This window comes from Diceros bicornis, chromosome 21 (genome assembly GCF_020826845.1).
Source record: "Diceros bicornis minor isolate mBicDic1 chromosome 21, mDicBic1.mat.cur, whole genome shotgun sequence".
In the NCBI taxonomy this organism is placed as follows: domain Eukaryota; kingdom Metazoa; phylum Chordata; class Mammalia; order Perissodactyla; family Rhinocerotidae; genus Diceros; species Diceros bicornis.
Window position 1 is genome coordinate 10,591,949 of NC_080760.1, and position 20,650 is coordinate 10,612,598.

Here is a 20,650-nt window from a genome sequence, read left to right on the forward strand (position 1 = left end):
GCCTCAAGCCAAGAATTTAATTTAAAGTTATTCCAAAATTGTGGTGTTCCCAGGAACTGGACAAAAGCAAAATCAAATCCTCTCTTAATTTAGATATTAAATAACTTCCACAGATTCATCTTGCAAGTAATATGAACTGATAGTAAAAAAGAAAATCTCAAAACACACAAAGACTTCATACATTGAAATTATTGGGGAATAAATATGTTAATACATTTTTATAAATACATGGTGGGCTTAAAAATATGAGAAATGAGCTAGAGTATACATAAGAAGACCAAGCAAATTTGAGAAAGAACCAAAAATAATTACTAAGAATGAAATAAAAAATTGGAATTAAAATATCAGGAGACTAGTTCAACAATAGATTAGATACAACAGAAAAGAGAATAAGTGAACTGAAAGACAGAACTGAAGATAACACACAGAATGCAGCTCAGAGAGACAAATACCTAGAAAATATAAAAGAGATTAGGAGATGTAAAGAACAGAGTGAGAAGTTACAACATACCTCTAGTCAGAGTTCCAGGAGAAATTAATAAGAGAGTTTAGCAGGAAAAGCGATAAATATAAAAATAAATTGTATATCTGTAAACTAACAATAGTCAGAAAATGTATAGAAACCTAACTTGTGATAGATCTGGCAAAAATGTATAGAAGAAGAGTAAAGACTTAAGAGTTTTATTATGTAAGAAAATGGTTTAATAACTTTGGAGTAGGGAAGGATTTTTAAAATAAGATATAAACTATATCTTTATAATACGGTATGACTGATAATATTTACTTCATTATGTTTAGGAACATCTATACATCAAAAGACAGCCCTCAGAATTTGAAGATAAAAACCCCAAACCAGGAGAACATAATTGCAAAACTCAGCTATCAAAGGATTGATATCAAGAATGTTTAAAGAAATCCTTTAAATCTGTAAGGAAAAATCAGAATACATAATAGAAATAATGGCAAAATACAGGACCAGGAACTTTAAAAGGGAGCAGGACAAGTCCAATATTGTGAAAATTACTGAACCTGTTTTTGTTTGCTGAGAGTTGTGAGCTGTAGTATCAGACAATTGTGATTTCTACTCATCTTTGTCCAAGTTAGTGGAGGGCTTCAAGGAACCAATACAGAATATTTATTACTTGTACCCTGGAGTTTAAGAGACATTGGGAATGATTCACCACTTACTTGTGGTGAACCCTAAAGGTGAGAGGCTGCGATTGGAACTGTCCCTGCCTGGTAGCAGATAGAAGAGCAAGGCTGCGTGGTTAACAGCCACATGTCAGATGGAGTTGGAATGAGGATTTATTTATGTTTCAGCTGTGGATTCCTCAAGAAGGGTGGGAAAGAATAAACTACGTAGATTAGTAGTTATATTATTTAAGAAGTTTTACTATATTACATCTGGGTGCTGATTTATTTTTATTTATGCTGCTTGGCATCTGCTGATTCCTGAATCTGAGGTGTCATGCCTTTGTTCACTGCTGCAAAATTCTTAGCTATTGACCCTTTTCTTTCTTCGCCTCTTGGGACTCTATTTATATAGTTAGACCTTCTCATTTTCTCCCCTGTCTCTTAACTTCTATTTCATATTGTTTATCTCTGTGCTTCAATTTGGAATGTTACTTTATATTTATATTCTACTTCCCTAATTCTCTCTTCATCTGTATCTAATCTGTTATTTAATCTAACCATCAAGTGTTTAATTCATTTTTTTTTTGAAGTTTTTATTGCTTCTTTTGAAATCTGCCTGGTCTTTTGTATAGTCTTTCATTCCTTTCTTGTGTTTCAATTACTTTTTTTATTTCTTTGAACATTGAAGCATGTTTCTGCTGACTCTTTTTCATGATTCTTTTTTTCTTTGTGCAGTATGGATATGTGGATAGATTGATTTTTTGTTTTAACTGTGAATTCATACTTGCATGATTAAATTTTTGGTTATTCTGAGAAATCTGGTGTGATGATGTATTCTATAAACAGAGAATATGTTTTTGTTTATGACAAGTGCCCCAGGGTACTACTACTAAGAACTACTTTGAGTTAATCTCTCAGTTTAGGACTCCCCTGGATCATGCAGGTAGAGGAACTGAACTTGAGACTCTAATGTGAACTAAGCTTTGGTTATAAATTTTCAGTTTTTTGTACCCATAGCTAAGACTAAGACAATTTATTTGTCATATTCCTTTTTTCATGGGTGTGTTCCAACGCCAACTCCCCACCTTGACTCATCTCATCTCTTCCCAAAAGTTGTTAAAATATGAAACTCAAAGTTTCTAGCTAAAGAAAATTCCTAGAGGACAGCAAGGATTTCAAAGCTAGATTACTAGTCTGTTTCCCATTCATTTTGTACACTCTTGGTTTTCTCTTACTTTCTTAGAAGCTCTGCTGTGCCTTTATAATAATATTTGTCATACTTTATCTACCATTTTTGTTTGTTTTGTAGAAGGAGCATTTTTAAGGATATTTAACCAATCTTATTGCCAAAAGTGGAGCTTGCAGGAAATTTGTGTAATATAAATATTATCTTACAATTTATATGTTTGAAAATAAGATATTTAGAACTGATTTTAAGTAGTCTGTATAATCATCTAGAAGACTTTTTTGGAAAGGAGAATACAGGTAGATTTTTATAAGCCACTTTACATATATATATATATATATATGTATATTTCCCCCCACATATATTTTTAAACAAGAGGAGATTGGGGGGGATTACTTTTTGTAATCCACCCAGCGGTGGATGCAAGCAGGCTGCATTATTTTATCTATGCTAATACCATAGAATCCCTTCCATCATGAACACTTGACTTGTTATTCAGGATGCTCCTGAAGATTTCAGCTAGCTCCTAAGTGTTTTTGTTAGTGCCACTGAGTTGATTCTGACTCCTAGTGATCCTGTATACAGCAGAGCAGAGCCCTGCTCAATCTTTTTTGTATCATCCTCTCACCTTCCAGTGCTATATCAGATGCTGCTGCTATTCATAGTGTTTTCACAGCCAGTTTTTTCAGAAGTGGGTGGTCACTCTATCTTGGTGGCGTAACTTTCAGTATCACCGCAACATGCAGCCACCACAGTATGACAACCGACAGACAGGTAGTGTGGTTCCCTGACTGGGAAATGAACCTGGGCCGAATCTTAACCACTAGACCACCAGGGCTGCTCATCTAGATATCCTTAAAACCGAGTCTGGGAGTTTCCCCCATAAACGTCTTTGCCGCAAGCATTTTCGCTGCAAACATTTTTGCGGCATAACTAACTTGCCATAAGGCGATTTTGCCATAAAAGGTAGAATAACTGGTTGCCATTTTGGTTTCATTTCTTCTCCATTGAAGAAGTTCTTACAGTACTTCCATTTTTACATTATTTAAATCTTAGCCTTCATAATGGTCTACACAGTGATGAGTAGACGTGATAGTCTTAAAATAGTGGTTGATAACAACTACGTATATCAACCTGAAAGAAAATATGGTGATAAAACTTACTGGAAGTGTGAAATAAGAGAGTGTGAAGCCAGATTGCATACAGCACTAGAAAATGATAACATACCAGTTTGTAAATCATTCGGTGAGCACAGTCATCCTTCCCCCCTGTCAAAACCGAAAGTTTAACCAAGCTATGGCAAATATATTAAAAAGGCAGCTACTAACGTCTTTTTAATGTTGTTATCAATTTTAATGTCCCTCTTTCATTTTTTGTTATTGTAACTTTTACTGCAAAATTGCCTTACAGCCAATTAGTTACGTGGTGAAAATGCTTGTGGGGAAAATGCTTGCGGCAAATGTGCTGTGACAAAGATATTTATGACTAAACTGCCTAGAACTCCCTAAAACAATCCAGGAGACCTTGACACGAACCCAATTTTAAGAAAGTCAAGCCAAGGCTGTGATTTCAGGTGATAGCCAGTTTCTTCTTACGTTGACCAGTTATTTTGAACAGGTGGGAGAAATGGTGAGTGCTGTCCCTCAGTGTAACATTCCAGACTTGCAAACGTGGGAGACATAACAGTCTGAAATTGTAGTCGCAAAGAAATCGTTTATACCCTTGTTATCAGTTGTTACCGTATTGAAGGGTGAGAATACACCATATTTCATTAACTTCTAAGATTCATATTCTTTCATTTTTGTGCGTGTGTGTGTGAGGAAGATCAGCCCTGAGCTAACATCCATGCCAATCTTCCTCATTTTGCTGAGGAAGACCGGCCCTGAGCTAACATCTATTGCCAATCCTCCTCCTTTTTTTCCCCAAAGCCCCAGTAGATAGTTGTATGTCATAGTTGCACATCCTTCTAGTTGCTGTATGTGGGATGCCGCCTCAGCATGGCCCAACAAGCGGTGCGTTGGTGTGCGCCCAGGATCCTAACCCAGGCCACCAGTAGCGGAGTGCACGCACTTACCTGCACGCACTTAACCGCTAAGCCATGAGGCCGGCCCCTTCTTTCACTTTTTAACATCTATGAAATTGGGATGCATCTTGTGCTCGATGGTGTATAAAATAGAGTTGCAAATATTTTTATTTCCTAGTGGTATACAAAATACCAAAATGATGCATCTTATAATTAATTTGAAGTATAGTATTTTGGTTTTTTGAAGTCTCACTGGAAAAAAAATTCTTGCCTATTTATTATTCTGAAAAAGTCATCTATTCCCAGGGATATTTGTTCCTGAATAAAAAGTTACTGGAATAATTTGGTATTCTGTTCATAAATGGGCCACAGAGGCAAATTAAACCCAAAAATGTGTTAGTGCTCATATATGTTATCTACTATTTCCCATACATTATGCTGTTTGGAAATGCTCATAATATTTTAATACCCAATTACTCCTTCAGACACAGAGTTTGTTTAAATCAAAGACAAGGATAATTTGTCTTTGAAAGCAGAAAGATCATATATGACACTTTGAAGATGTATTTGTCTCTGACAAATTCAGTAACTTAGGCATATTAACTCAACATAGTATAAGACTATGGCTAAAATAGACCTATCCATCTGACATACTATTTAGGAGGAGTCAAATTACGTGTGAATATTACCCTTGAGATATAACATGTGCTTAAAAATGGATATTCAAAAAAAAGTGTGTGAGCAATAGAGTGGAAAGCAATGTACTTATGGAGAAGAAATTTTGGTGATATTTTATTATCAGCATCAACAAATATAAATTGAGTCCAATTTATGTATAAATATAGCTCTGTGCTCTTTATACTGAAAAACTTAACATTTGGTTCTGTGTTATGCTCTAGAAAAATGCTGGCTAGCAATTGAGATAGAATATGAGAGGTGATAAAAATTACTAATTTGGAAGTGTTTACAGATTTTCTAGTCCTACTGCCTGCCAAAGAGTACTGTATTTTACAGCCCAGATCCATCTACTCCCACGACCTCTCAAACACATGAGGATAGTATATCTCTACCAGGCTGGTTCCTATACATATCTTAACCTTTTCCTCCTAAAATAAAGTGAAAAGAAGAAAAGCCATACAAATCAAATGTGGAATTGAATGATTATAGGAAAACACTCTTTAGACTACTACCCAGATCAAGAAACCAAACCTGCCAGCCACCCCAGACCTTCCATGTGCCTGTCCCAGTATAATCTCCTCTCTCTCCTGAAGATAATAACCAATCTGATCCCTCTAGTAATCACTTCCTTGCATTTTATTACGTTTTCATCACACAAATGTACATCCCTAGAAACTATAGTTTAGTTGTGCCCATTTTTATGCCTGTTACATCACTTTTAATTTACAAGTTACCGTGCAATGCTTTAGAGCGGTGTTCATGGTCTAGACTTTGCTGATTGCCTTCTCATGGTACAGTTCAGCATGATCTTCTGAACTCTGTTATTCTGCAAATTGTCAGCTGAATCCAGAGTCTCATTTGGCAAGACTATACCTGGCAGTGTGTTATCTCCTCAGGAATCACGTACTGTCTGGTTTTCTCTCTTTTTGGTGTTGGCAGCCTTTGATGCTCAATGCATCGATAGAGATTGGAAAACTCCAGCCATGGGCCAATTTCTTCCAACTGTTGTTTTATATGGTCTATGAACACAGCCAGAATCGTTCATTTAGGAATTATCTATGGCTGCTTCCATGATACAATGGCAGGGGATGTGGCCTCTTGGTTCACAAAGTCTAAAATATTTACCATGGAGGCCTCTACAAAAAAAAAGTCTGCCAGTACCCGGGCTACATCATCAGTCTTTGTGTTGAACACCCTGTAGTCATTTTGGCTGTCTGAAGCTCATTCTCTAGTCGATTCCTCAGGAAGAGCTCATGGGAACAATATAACTTGAGTTTTTGCATGTTGACAATTTTTCTGTGCCCTTTATATTTAGAAGTCAATTTCTCCTGATGTAAAATCCTGGCTTCAATTTCTTTTCACTTTCTTTCTTTTTTTTTTTTTTCGAGGAAGATTAGCCCTGAGCTAACATTTGTTGCCAGTCTTCCTCTTTTTTTTTTTCTTTTTGCTGAGGAAGATTGGCTCTGGGCTAATATCCATGCCCATCTTCCTCTACTTTATATGGGACACTGCCATAGCATGGCTTGATGAGTGGTGCGTTGGTCCGCACCCGGGATCCAAACCTGCGAACCCCGGGCCATCGAAGCAGAGCACTCAAACTTAACCACTATGCCACCGGGCCGGCCCCTCATTTTCTTATTTTGAATATCTTAAATATGTTCCTCTACTTTCTTCGTATAAAAGTGTTGCTTTTAGAAAGTCTCATGATAATCTAGATTTTTTTTTAACCCCATAAATCATTTGCTCTTTATGTCTAAGTACACCAAGAATTCCACTAATTTTACTAAAATGTCTTGATGTGTTTGTTCTAAGTTGATACTCTTAGATATGTGGTATGCTTTCAATATCTAATTTCAAGTCTTTTTCTTTCAGCAAAGCATTCTTGAATAATAGATTCCAGTATTTGTTCTGTCCTTTGTTGATTTCTAAACTTATTCTTTAGGAACTCTATTGTAAGTATGTTGGATCTTCTTTGCTATCTACAATATTTGTCACTTCTTCTTAAATCCTTTTTCTATCTTTTCCTTATTTTCTTTTTATTTTTAAACATTACCTCCTTCTCGTTTCTATATATTAAAGTATTGCCTGTTATGTTTGTTTTCATGTTCCTTTTAATTTAGACTTCATTTCTGAAATGATATTTTTTCTTCTATTTCTAATTCATTTCTGCATTCTATTAGCTTGTTTCTGAGTTAGTCTAACTCAGATTTATGTTGTTTTATTTCTTCAATATTTTTCTTAATGTCTTTCAACTCATTTTTAGATACTTGGTCATACTTTTGATCTGTTTTGTGGGCTTGTCCTCATGGTGTGCTTTCATTGTCTGCAGAATGTTATTTTCCTTTTTCTTATACTAACATTAAATAGAATTTAACCTTAATAATTTTCTATTGCTCATTTTAAAAAATACTAATTTTCCCAAGAACGCTGTGTTCAAAATAGTTTTGCTAACTTCAAAGAGCTCCCTCTTAGGTAGTTGTCTTGTAGTATTGAAAAATTTAGTGGCTTTCCTTTTTAGATTCCCTGGCTCTGTTTCTCTCCCCTACTTTTATTTAATCGTCTTTCCTTTATCTCTGTGACCCTGTCAGAGGGTCACAGTTTTGATTTGACTCCAAGCAGTTTGTCTTCAGTGTGGGGCCCTTCTAGCATACTATCTTGGCTAATTGATTTCAAGAATTCACAGGGGTTACACAGTTCCAGCCCCTTTATGCTTTACTAGGATTTTTATGCTCACTCACTTTTGGATAAAACTCCTCTCAGCTTTAACTGATGTTCTCAAGTTAGCCAATTGTCCTTTCTAGTGAATATTTGTTGGCTATTTTGGAGTTTTCTTGTCCTCAGGTCTGTCACATATCCCATTGCTTCCCTTTGTTTCTTCCTGTACATCCAGTGATACTATGCAGTGCAGACCTTGTGGCTGTCGGTGATTTCGTCTTTACCTACTTGTAATTTGAGATTCATGATAATACCTTGAAATCTAGTTTTGTTGTATTTGTTGTCTATGGAGTTTGTTGCTGTTTTTCTCTATTTGCTCTATCTGACTTCATGTGAGGATTCCAGGAGTTTCAAAAACTATGCCACCAGTATGGCCATTTTTCAGAAATCCTCCTGTTATTATTTTTATAGTTTCTACACTTCTGTGATACAGAATCAGGGAAGGGTTTAGATGAATAGAACCAGACTCAGGGAGGCTTGAGGAGAAGGGAAGAAATCTTAGCCAATATACATAGTAAGATCTGAGAGAAAAAAGGAAAGGAGAATAAAATCAGATTAGAAACTGAGAAAGAATTTTGAAGAGATTCTAGAAAATGAAATGCTGTGGAAGAGGATATGGCTGACAGAATTCAGAGGAGATAAAGGGGAATGAAAGGAGTGTTGTCTAGATCTATCAGTTGGATCCCATGTACTATCCTGGATGAGAAACAAGTCAAGAATAGAAATACTTTTTTTATTTTGGGGTTGAACTCTACATTTTTAACTTGACACTCCTCAAAAACTGAATTCCATGGGTCACAACTTCAATATGGTAACAAATATGTATGTAAAAGTAATACTTTTTTTGTGTGTGTGTGAAGAAGACTAGCCTTGAGCTAACATCTGCTGCCAATCCTCCTCTTTTTGCTGAGGAAGATTGGCCCTGGGCTAACATCTGTTCTCATCTTCCTCTACTTTATATGTGGGACACCTGCCACAGCATGGCTTGATAAGTGGTACATAGGTCTGCACCTGGGATCCTAACCTGTGAACCCCAGGTCACCAAAGCAGAACACATGAACTTAACCATTATGCCACAGGGCCTGCCCCAAAAGTTATACATTTTTGAATAAGCAAGGCAGCAGATGTGCAGCAGAAAATATATGTAGAAAGAACTCTGAAAAATTAATATTTGTGGAGAGCCTGCTACATACCAAGCACCAACCATATATTTATTCTAGCAGTAATTCTGAAGTGGACTATTATCATTAACATTTAAACCTAGGTCTTGTGAATTTTGAGCCAATGATCTGTCTATTACACTTTGCAGTATCCTTCCTTCAGTGGGTTGATAGCAGTGATAAAAGTTTATCAAAAACTATAAGCTAGACACCATACTTTGTGCTTTACATGCTATGTTTCATTTAATCCTCACAACAAGTTTATGAGATTAATACTATTCTTATCCACAGTTAAGGAAATAGGGACTTAGGCTGAATACTTTCCCAGGTTCACACTGTTGAGTGGCACGATCACTAATTAGAACTTAAGTGTAACTATCTTCAAACCCAGATTCTAATCACCACACTATGTTTTAGATGTGGATAAATGTAATCCGAGTCTTCATCTCAGATTAATCTTGTTTATTATTATATTATTAATCTAGTTAGCTGTTAATCTCCAAATTTGGGCTGACTATATATGTCCCCATCTTCATACTCATATGTATTTTCCTGAAATTCTGCTTGTTTGAAGAGGATTACTTCTCAGTAGAATGGGATTATTCTTTGGACAAAGACATTCAAGAATCTTTATTTAAGGAGCCGGCCCAGTGATGTAGTGGTTAAGTGTGCAAACTCCGCTTCAGTGGCCCGGGGTTCGCTGGTCTGGATCCTGGGCATGGACCTATGCACCACTCATCAAGCCATGCTGTGGCAGGCGTCCCACATAAAAAATAGAGGAAGATTGGCAATGGATGTTAGCTCAGGGCTAATCTTCATCACACAAAAAAAGAATCTTTATTTAAGATTCAAATCTCTAAGATTTATTTATTTGAGATTTAAATCTTTAAATAAATCTTAAAGTCCAGGATGAGCCCTTTACAGTGGAGTTTGTTAATGTAAAGGTCTTAAATAATATAACTCATCTCTAAAATATTTCTCCTTTCAAACTACAGAATATCTAGTTAAGATAGGGCATAGAAATTAGTTAAATTTATTGTTTATTTAATAACATTTTATTCTAAAATTAGAGCCTTGTTTCCTCTTTCACTAACCTGCAAATCTACCATTCCATTAATCTTTGGGAGCCTGCAATTTGAAAATATTTTAATCTCTTGTTTTGCCGTGTAAGATTTCCAAAGACCTATCTGGAATTAACCTCAGTCCATTTTTAAGATTCTTAATTAAAGATCAGTTCTTTATTATTTTTTTATTTTTTAAGGCTTGAACTTGGTATAGTGTTTTCTCAGTTTAAAAAAAAAAAGTGTCATTTAAAATAAAAGCCTAAGAATGTTTCAAAAAATAGGATATAGATAATATAGTCTAAGCCAGTTAGTATTAAAAAAAAGTAACAGTTTTAGGGAGAGTAGAAAAAGCCAATTTTATCTTTGTAAAAGTACACATTTTCCTGTTATAGAAGCCAGCACAGATGTCTCACACAAGAACGGAAAGAGCTACAGGGGCTTAGATCAAAAGCCAGTCAGAAGCAGTACCTCCTGCTAAGTGTGGTTGTGCCTGATCTCATAAACAAGGAGACACTGAGACTGCATGTCACTGAATTGATTAATTTTCAAATATGGCAAATACAAACAGGGAAGACTGATGCTCTGATTTTCCTAATTAACTCAGATGATTCATAGTGGGTTAATAGCTAAGATCTCCACTCTTCCATCACCCAGTTGGGCAAGAGCTCACTTTCTGAGAAATGATCTGACAATTAAGATGCTTAGGCAGTTCCCTAAGAAACCTGATTTTCAAAGCACTATTCTTCTAATCGTAGGTTTTTTACTTGAATGAATTCTAGCCGTGTTCAAACTCCACACAAAGGAAATATGTGGATTGAAATGTTTACATTCTGGCTTTCCAAAAGCACAAATGGAAATATTAATGCTGCTTGGTTAACAATTTCCACTTAGTGATTAATTTAACTGCCAATTATAAAAGACTTGAATGAACGCTTTTGGGATCTGAGAAACATAGTGTTAGCCTTCTTTTGCCCATATCCTTTCTAGTAGACATAAAGGACTAAACTTTTTTGAAAAAAGCAGAATCTGGATATCAGGTACCATCCTTACATTTTTTTTTTACTGCTTTATTAGACCAATAGAAGTTCTTTCTGCCAGTCTGTCAAATTCTGGGCTTTGCTCAAAGGAGCATGTGCCTTAAACCAACATAGTACCAATCTTCTGGGAGTTCAATATGTAAAGATCCCTTTTTGTACCTTCACAACCAACACATTTGTTGAGAATAAAAAGGGCCAGGCTTTGACATTTTCCAGCTTGTTATCTATTTAATTTTCCATCTGCTTCTTTTGCCACTGCCTTCCAAAGGAACATCTGCTGCATATCTGAGAGAAGGAAAGAGAGATTGGATCTATGCCACCTGGGTCTACAGTCCTAAACCTTGGGATTCAGGATAAGGGAAGGGAAGAAGACTAACAAATGTTCCAGAAAATGAAATAACGACAAACAATCTGTTAAGAGCAAAGCTGTATTTCCCTTTATTGCAGAGACCATATGACTGGGCACGCTGGATGGCAGCATCTGCCACCAGCAAGGGTCAGATGCAGGGAGAGGCAGCTGGGGCTGGGGAGAGGGAGGGTAGGTCCCAGAGCTCAGACACGCCCAATGGTGCCTGAGTCTCCAGGTGGCCCCCTGCTGCTCACATACTCTTTAAGCATTTATGGGGCAGCTGCTATGAGCCAGGCTTTGTTCTGGGCATTCTGGAGGCAGAGATGATTAAGACATATTCTCTACCTTTAAAGAGCTGGCGTAGGATGGGGGAGATAGACAAGTAAACAACAGATTGCAAAATAAAATGATAAATTCTATCCCCCAGGCAGGGAAAAGGTGTTACAGGAACACATGGGAGGGAAAGGAAGCGTGCCTGATCCCGAGAAGAGAAATGGTGGTTCACGGGAGGAGAGGCTGTCCACAGACGATGCTGCGAGCAGAGAAGAGTCAATAGGAATGCAGGAGAACAAGTGCTTTTCTCTCCTTATTGTCAAAGAGCAGCTCAGAACAGCACATCTCCGTAATTGACTCAAGAAACTTAATCCCCTAAAGCCTTAAACCCACACCCTACCCCTCTCAATGTCAAGTCATCAACGCTTCTGTCAAGTGTACCAACTGGGTCGTGCCATCTCTTCCTGTCACCTGGAAAGTCACCAGTGAGGACAGCACACTCGTATTAGAGTGAGAGATGAGTCTCAGCGTAATCACAGTTTCTTGATTTGCTGCAATAGTACAACGATGGAGTAGCCAGTTGTCTGATTTAACATAAATATCTAACTTTGACATCACCGTTATATCTTTATATGTAAGACTACAATAGCAAACACAATAAATTCTTAGAGTTAGGAGCTGATCTGCAAATAATCGAGTATTGAATGAGTATCTGCTCTGGGTACCACGAGGCATATAGAAGTATGAGACATGGCCTTTGTGTCTAAGAAGCTGAAAGCTAACCACAGTGACCACTGTTGAAATTGGATAACTCCAAGAAGAAAAACATCTCCTTTCTGTAGTTATGACATGACAAATGAGAAAAGAATAAGGCCAACACAATGCTGCGTTGCTCAGTAAATACATGCTTCCTATACTTGTCCATGCTGTCTACAAAAAGGTATAAAACTTTTATCATTTGCTTTAGATTACTTGCAGTGTATACTGAGATGCAGTTATAATTGGCATGATCTCTGACTACAATTACGTCTTCTCATCATTTTAATAAATTTTATTTTAAAAATATGCTTTAGCAAAATGGCATAACTATGAGGAACAGATCAAGCACACTTCTTTTTCTATCATTACATTTTCTTTTCATCTCAAAAGCTTTACTCACTTTTTTTTTTAAATTTTTTGTTTATTGCAGTAACATTGGTTTATGACATTGTAAAAATTTCAGGTGTACATCATTGTACTTCTATTTCTGCATAGATTACATCATGTTCACCACCAAAATACTAATTACAACCCATCACCACACACATGTACCGAATTATCCCTTTCACCCTCCTCCCTCCCCGCTTCCCCTCTGGTAACCACCAATCCAATCTCTGTCCCTATGTGTTTGTTTATTGTTGTTATTATCTACTACTTAATGAAGGAAATCATACAGTATTTGACCTTCTCCCTCTGACTTATTTCACTTTGCATTATACCCTCAATGTCCATCCACGTTGTCACAAATGCCTGGATTTCATCATTTCTTATGGCTGAGTAGTATTCCATTGTGTATATATACCACATCTTCTTTATCCATTCGTCCCTTGATGGGCACTTAGGTTGCTTCCAAGTCTTGGCTATTTTGAGTAACGCTGCAATGAACACAGGGGTGCATGTACCTTTACAAATTGGTGTTTTCAAGTTCTTTGGATAAATACCCAAGAGTGGAATAGCTGGATCATATGGTAGTTCTATCCTTGATTTTTTGAGGAATCTCCATACTGTTTTCCATAGTGGCTGCACCAGTTTGCACTCCCACCAGAAGTGTATGAGAGTTCCCTTCTCTCCACATCCTCTCCAACACATGTTGTTTCCTGTCTTGTTAATTATAGCCATTCTGACGGGCGTGAGGTGATATCTCATTGTAGTTTTGATTTGCATTTCCCTGATAGTTAGTGATTTTGGCTTTACTCACTTTTAAAAAACACATTGAGAAATAATTTTTTGAAGCTTTTGTTACCACTGAATAGCAAGCAATTTGATCAAATTAAATATTTTGTATATTTCTTAGACCTTGAATTAACTCACCAAAAATCCTCATGTGGTCATTATAAGCATGTAATGGTTTGTTTTATGGTTAGTTTGTTAGGTGGAGTTTAAAGACATTAAAATTTTTAATTTTTAAATAAGACGATGATAAGAAAATTTCCTGTTTTGTTCACCTGCAAAGAATGGTCTTAAAAAGAGACTGATGAGTGAAACCTTTTATGATTTCAAATTAGGAAAGAAATGAGGTTTATATGACATTAGGTTGTTCTACTAACAGGAGAAAAATTCCAAAGTAATTTATATCAGGAGGCCACAAGTCCAGTATTTCCCAATTTAGAGTTGATAGAAGCACAGAATATTTTTGAGTTGGAATGTATGCCAGAGTTACTTGGTCTGATTTGTAAGTGAGAAAGCTGAGACCCAGAAAGGTTAAACAACTAAATCTTATTTGTTTGGGTTTACAACCATGCCCTCAAGTTCCCCAGCACATCGTGTCTCCTAGCACTATCTTGTCCCCATCACTCCTTTCAGTTTTGTATTTTCAACCCTGAAAAAATCATTTTGTTTAGGGATAGAGCCAAAGAAGTCTTTTCCTTCGCTGAACTTATGTCTACGGAGCTCACTGGAGACTCTAGGTATCAGGTTTAGCTGGCTGGTCCCATGACCTGAAAGCGTGGTCCTGGCGCTGTCCCTCTGTGCCAAGCTGGTTCCCTTTCTTTGTTGCTTCTCTTTGAGACTTTAGAGGACAGGAGCAGCAGGTAGCACCATCCACAGCCCACCTGTCCACCTAGACAAAGCTCGGCAAGTGTAGCTGTTAGGCGTGTGCTGATCTCCCTGGAGACCTAGGGCTGTTGAATGAATGGTGCTTCTCTGGCTGAGGTGTTGTCCTAGAAGTTAGATACAGTGAGCATCAGGTAGAGTTCCTGAGGGAGGGACAGAAGCAGATTTAGTAAACCGTTTAAATATTCCAAGCCTAACATTTTCTAAATTTTGAGATAACATCATGTAATTTCCTTTGGCTTCAGCATAACGCAGATCGGCGTAATAAAGACATCAAGAGGGAATTAAGCCAATTGCTGAAACGTGACTGCCTTTAGCTGGTAGTAGAGAAAATATAGGAGGGCATGGTCATCATTTAAATGAAACATATAACAAACTCTGAGTTAGTCACATTCCAACCATTTTTCCAGATAAGATTTTTTCTTTTTCTACAGATGTCTATTCCATAATTTTGCTAGATTTTGTCCCTTTTCCTAATCTTGAGGCAGGTGCAGTGGGAGATGAGATATTCCAGGTGTTTCTGTACCTCTTTTATTCAAATTCTGGGAGGTGGATAGAGCTCTGCCCCAGCCTCCGGGGCCCAACATGTCTTCTCTCCTCTTTGTCTCTCTTTCTTGAGGATTAAACTGAGATTGATGGGTACGTGGGGAACAAACTATCCCTGGCTATTTTTCCCTCCCCATACTTCTAATTGCATTTGTTTTGTCATACTTAGGACTACCAAGAGGCCTCCAATTTGGAGCAATTTGTAACTCGATTTTTATTGAAGGAGACCTTGAATCAGCTACAGTCTCTCCAGAATTCTCTGGAATGTGCTATGGAAACTACTGAGGAGCAAACTCGTCAAGAAAGGCAAGTTAAATGTTTTCATGTAATATCTCTTTAGTGACTCTCTGTTTATGCAAGACCCTTTGAGAAGCGTCATACTTTAGTGAAAACTAAAAATGAGAATCAATAGATTTAAATAGAATGGCAGGGACCTCCACTGGGTGCTTGCCTTATATTTGCCTCTAAAATAAACCATTCTACTTTTTCTTTTTTATTCAACAAATTTTAATTGAGAATTTAGTGGATGGAGAACACTTTAAAAGACACTGTGATAATGTAAAATATACTTTATAAAGTCCCAATCCTTGAGGAGGCTAAAGTCTATTACATAAATAAGACATGAACACTAAAACTATAATGCAAGGTATAAAGTGGTAAATACCACAGAGCAGGGGAAATAAATTGCCAAGGGATTTCAAAGGAGTAAAAGATTAAATATGGATAGAGAGATGAAAGACAACTTCATAGAGTGTCCTGGTAATATTTGAGCTCATCTTGCTAATGAGTATAATTTGAAAATGTGGAAATGGAGGGAAAGAGCCTTATAGGCTAAGTGAACCTGGATATAGCGGGGAACTTGAGAATTCAATAAGCCTAAGTATTTAAGGGAAAAGTGAATGATGGGAAAAGATTTCAAAACTACCAATTGACATCACTGAGAAGATAAGTGGTATTATAATAGTTATATAAATAAAGGCACTTAACGCTAAAGAGAAACCTGAATTAGAAATATGTAAAGCAGACATCAAAATAATTCCAACCAACAGTTGGTACTTTTTTGAGTCGTCATTGTTTATACCTTGCAAGCTAGAGAAGGGCTTGGCAAAACTCGTGCTTTATGCAACATATTTTTGCATGTGTTAACTTTGAACCTATAGATATGACTTATCTAACTTTTGCATTTTAAATTAGGGAAAAATCACACAGTAAGTTTTTTGAACAGTCTGATAATAGACTACTCTGTAGGGCTGATTTTTCTAAACAAATTACTGGATACATAATTATTATGACATCTCAAAAAGACAGTGGAATTTTCAGCCATGTGTTTGCAATGTCAAAATGAGTGAGCGCCACCAAATTCTAACAAAAAAGCCTGTAATCTCAGATCTAATGAGCTTGTGCAGCCGATGGGTGTGTGCTCTTCAGTGAATGTGTGTGGCGTTTTCACATTATAAACTTCCTATTTCACTGCATTGGGTGATACCATATCAAATGGCAAAGTGTAACAATTAGCTTTAGAAAAGCAGCACCCCAACTCTGCAGGTTTGAGCAGAAGATAGCGGAATATTTTGAAGCATAATGACATCGATTTCATGTTCCTAATGAGACAATGAGGCCTGTTTTGTTGTTTCTTTTGTTTAGATTTTCTTGACATAAAATAGATTCTCTCTTTTTAGAATTAGTCTTTTGCCACCTGAGCAGAAGCTTGAAAAGGTGCTCTGCTCCCCTTCTTCGCCTGCACTTTGGATTGTTTCTATAGTTACCTCCTGCAAGATTGCGTTCTACATTCGCCACCATGTAACGAATGTGTAATGAACAACCATTCTTTGTGTCAGGCCACAGGCTAGCCTTGAACTCTAATGACCGCTGCCAACAGCTGCACAGCAGCTGTGTTTAATGAGAAGGAGTGTGATAATACAGAGTTTAAGGAAAGTAGAAAGATGCTAGAGGACTAATGAATCTCTTATTTTTAGATTTCTAGCTCAAAAACAGCTTGGAAGAGCAGGAAATATACAGTCTGAAGTCAGTTTGGGTAGTGCTATCATATAGTATTTGACTGAGGCCCCCAGCGATGCTCAGATCCCACCGCAAATCATTGGTATGCCTCCTGGGGAAGTTGCTAGAAAAAGTACACAAACAAGCAAATAGAAAACAAGGTTCCACTATAGGTTTTGCCCTTACTATCCAATGTGAAGTCTCTGGTGACTCCGACTGAAGCGTGTGAATTAGGCCCAAGCCTACAGGGACTGTCTCCTCTCCCAAGTCTCTGTCTTCCTATCAACTGACCACCAGAAACCAAAGTTGAGGAGAGCCCCCGGCCTCACAGTGGAGAGAAGAGAGGGGAAAGATGGCTGTCCCTTTTCCATGATACCAAACAAGAGACTAGTAAAGAAGCCTCATGGGAAGACAAGACTTGAACTTGAACTTTAGGGTGGATTTAATGACAGAATATAATGAAAATGATATTCGCCCTGAAGGGATGGGTGTCCTCACCCCTCCCATATTACCCATCTTTTCTCATCTGGCTAACTCCTCCTAGTTTGTTTGGTCACTGTTTGGACAGCTCTTTCTCTGGGAAGCCTTCACTGCTCTCAAAACAGGATTTTATACCTCCCACTCCATCATTGTGTACTCCCTTGGTACCCTCTACTTATATCTACTTATAATCTCAGCTTCTTTCTTGTTTATTTCCCCCATTAGACTTTGAGTTTCTAGATGGCAGGGGCTTTGCCTTGTTTCCCTCTACCCGGCACAATCACCTGTTAAATATATGAAACTGATGAATGAAAAGGAAGTCCAGGTAAAGGGAACCCTATAAAGGAGCAGTGGATGAGGGCCTGGGACAGTGAGGACACCAACTTACTTGGCATCTGGGATTAAGAAAGGTCTTAAAAGCTAGATAGCTGCATTTACATTTAATACTACCAGAGATTGTCATTGAAGGTTGTAAATAAAAGAGAAATAACCCGAAAATGAGGTTTAAAGGAAATTAGTCTCACAATGGGTTTGTAGTAAAGATGTAGGGAAGAGGAGAACAAGCTCAGAGAGGAGAGGTCAAATTAGTGTATCAAAAAATTCATCAGTTTATTATATCATAAAGAAGATTTCATGATGCCCTGCACAGTTAAGGGTTGCAACCAGCAGATATCTTTAAAAATTCCAGGGTTATAATAATTTTCTTCCTCTTCAGCATCAATATTACTTTGGGGGTTAATATTTGTAAAACCTAGGGATACAAAGACTCCTTGGAATATAGCGAATTTTGAGAAGTCATCTATTTTAGCTATCAGCCCCCAGGGAGTAATTACAAAGTTTCATTCATCCTGCAGTAATGAGTTAGACATGCCATGTTGGGCAAAATGTCTGTGTCTATTCATGTGAAAATGGCAATTTCAGAGAGAAGGCATGCTTACAGCTGGAATGCCACAGATGTGAGGTTTTCAGATGGCGTTCTGCAACACTCTTTGTATCTGCCTTTGCAAACTGGTGAAACAGGAGCCCTTTAATTCTATGTCCTTTGAAAGTACCTAATGGCCAATGACAAGAAGAATCGTTACATTATACAGAAGTTTCCCTCTAGGGGACTCCTGTCCTCTTACATAAGCCTCTTCCTCAAAAGCTAGATTTCTGGGAACACATTTAATTACATGTGAATTTCTTTTTTATAATGGAATCTTCAAGTTTGCTCTATTTTCCAAAGTTCTTCTTTATCCAGAGAGGTGACTGATTCCTTCTGGACTTGGAAGTTATTTTTCTCCTTTTGCTGGTTGTTACAGAAGTAAGGAAAGGCTTTAATTTCACCTACAAGTGATTATAAAAGTTCAGGCAGTTTTCATTCCCTCAGCTTGGACATAGAGAAAGACTGCTCTAATCACCTACTCCTAGGACCACCGAAGCTGCTAAACAATGGATATATTTTTTTTACGCCATAGGAAAATCTGTAGGGAGATCTAGTTAAAGATTGGAGAGTAAACATATATGATTTCTTTTGTTGCCTCCCTAATTGCTTCAAAAAATGGCATTAAAAGTGCCTGGACAAAAAAGGAGTTATAAACCCACAAAGATGAAAAAGGATAGAAGAGCTGAAAGGACAGAAATTTGGAATATGGAAAGAAGGTGAATCTAATGGTAACTGACTTGGAAGATCTGAGAAAGCTGAAATGGGAGCAGGCAGTGTAAGGAGCCGAGATGCAATGCCGTTGGTCTCACAGAACCCTGGACAGCCTCAAGAACTGGCCTCGCCACGTGCAGCTGGTAGTGGGGGTGGAAGCAGGGCTGACGTACTGTCAAAAGCTCCACCCAGTGCTGTGTAGTGACTGCCGCTCCCCAGTCCTTGAAGAAGCCTAGAAGTGTGCTCTCTGGAGAAAGAGACCAGATATACACTGGCACAAGTGGGGGTCAGGGCATGAGACTGAAAAATGAGGTGTCAAGTGAAAGTCTCCACGCTGAACAGTGAGACTGGAAACCCCCTCAGCATGCTTTTCTCCCAGAGCACTGACAGCCAGCCTCCTACCCTCCAGTGGGGGATGCATCTCTGAGGGATCTCATCAGTCCAAGAGAAAAGACTTGAAGGTACTAAGAGTCTGTGTCCCCCAGTGAACAGGCCTAGCCAGGCCACTCTGCAGTGGAGGCTGCCAGTGTGTGGGACAGTCACCGTCACACACACAGATTCCAATCATCCTGTAGTTCCTTCCTCTGAAACAGGCTGGGGCAACCAAGAGAACAAATCAAATACAAGAAAAGAAGCTGAAAATAAACAAACCAGAGAGCAGAAGAAAACTTCCAAAAGAAATCATCAGATACCCTCAGACAGCTAAGAGAAGATATTGCATTTATGAATTAAGGACAGAATGCTATTTTTTGTTTCAAAAGAAGAATATTCAAAGCACACAAAAGAGCTCTTGGAAATTATGATTGCAGTCATGAAAGCCTCCAAGGAAGGTTTAGAGATAAAAATGTGATGACATTTCCACAAAGAGATGAAAAATAGGAAAGAAAAAATAAGAAAACTATAGGGCAAGTCCAAGAGGTCCAATGTTTGAAAAGTAGTAATTCCAGAAAGAGAATAAAGGAGAGAAATTGTCAGAGAAATAATTCTCAGAACAAGGACATGAGTTTGCACATTGATAGAACAGACCAAGAGCCCATTACAAAAAATAATACAAGTCTCACCCCAAGGCACGTTGGCAAGCAGTACCTCTCATAAATTTTCATTTCATGATCAGAAAATTGTTATGACCGATGCTTGAAAATCTGTTCCTTGAGGCAAGAGACTGAAGCCCTGACATTGGGGTTAAATGTTGTCTCTGTTGTTCAAGGCAAGGGCCAACCAAGCCGGAAGTCCTGTCGATCCAGTGGCCTGGAAAACGGTCAAGTCGCCGCGTCCAGAGACACAACAGCTTCTCCCCCAACAGCCCTCAGTTCACTGTAAGCGCTCCAGGTAAGGCAGCTTTGTCATTGTTCTTCTTCAGAGTCGACTCGATGTGTATTTTCACATTGACTTATTTTTTAAAAAAGCAGCTACAACAACAATAGTAATGGAATGCTTTACTTATGCCAAATACGTTTATCTGAAACCACAGTGGCAAAGAGTCTAAGGTATTAAGAACTGGAGTGCTGATTCCTCCCCATCAGCTCTGTCCGAATCCCAGCAAGTGTGCCTGGGCCGTAC

The 20,650-nt window shown here is 37.9% G+C and overlaps 1 protein-coding gene across 1 annotated transcript in view; it reads left to right on the forward strand.

Moving 5' to 3' along the window:
• The window catches only part of NECAB1 (N-terminal EF-hand calcium binding protein 1), a 166,054-nt gene that overhangs the window by 116,819 nt on the left and 28,585 nt on the right, over window positions 1–20,650 (forward strand). Inside the window, exons 6-7 of the mRNA XM_058564565.1 lie at window positions 15,146–15,282; window positions 20,298–20,419. Coding sequence (XP_058420548.1) covers window positions 15,146–15,282; window positions 20,298–20,419 — 259 coding nt within the window. The remainder of the gene's footprint in view (window positions 1–15,145; window positions 15,283–20,297; window positions 20,420–20,650) is intronic.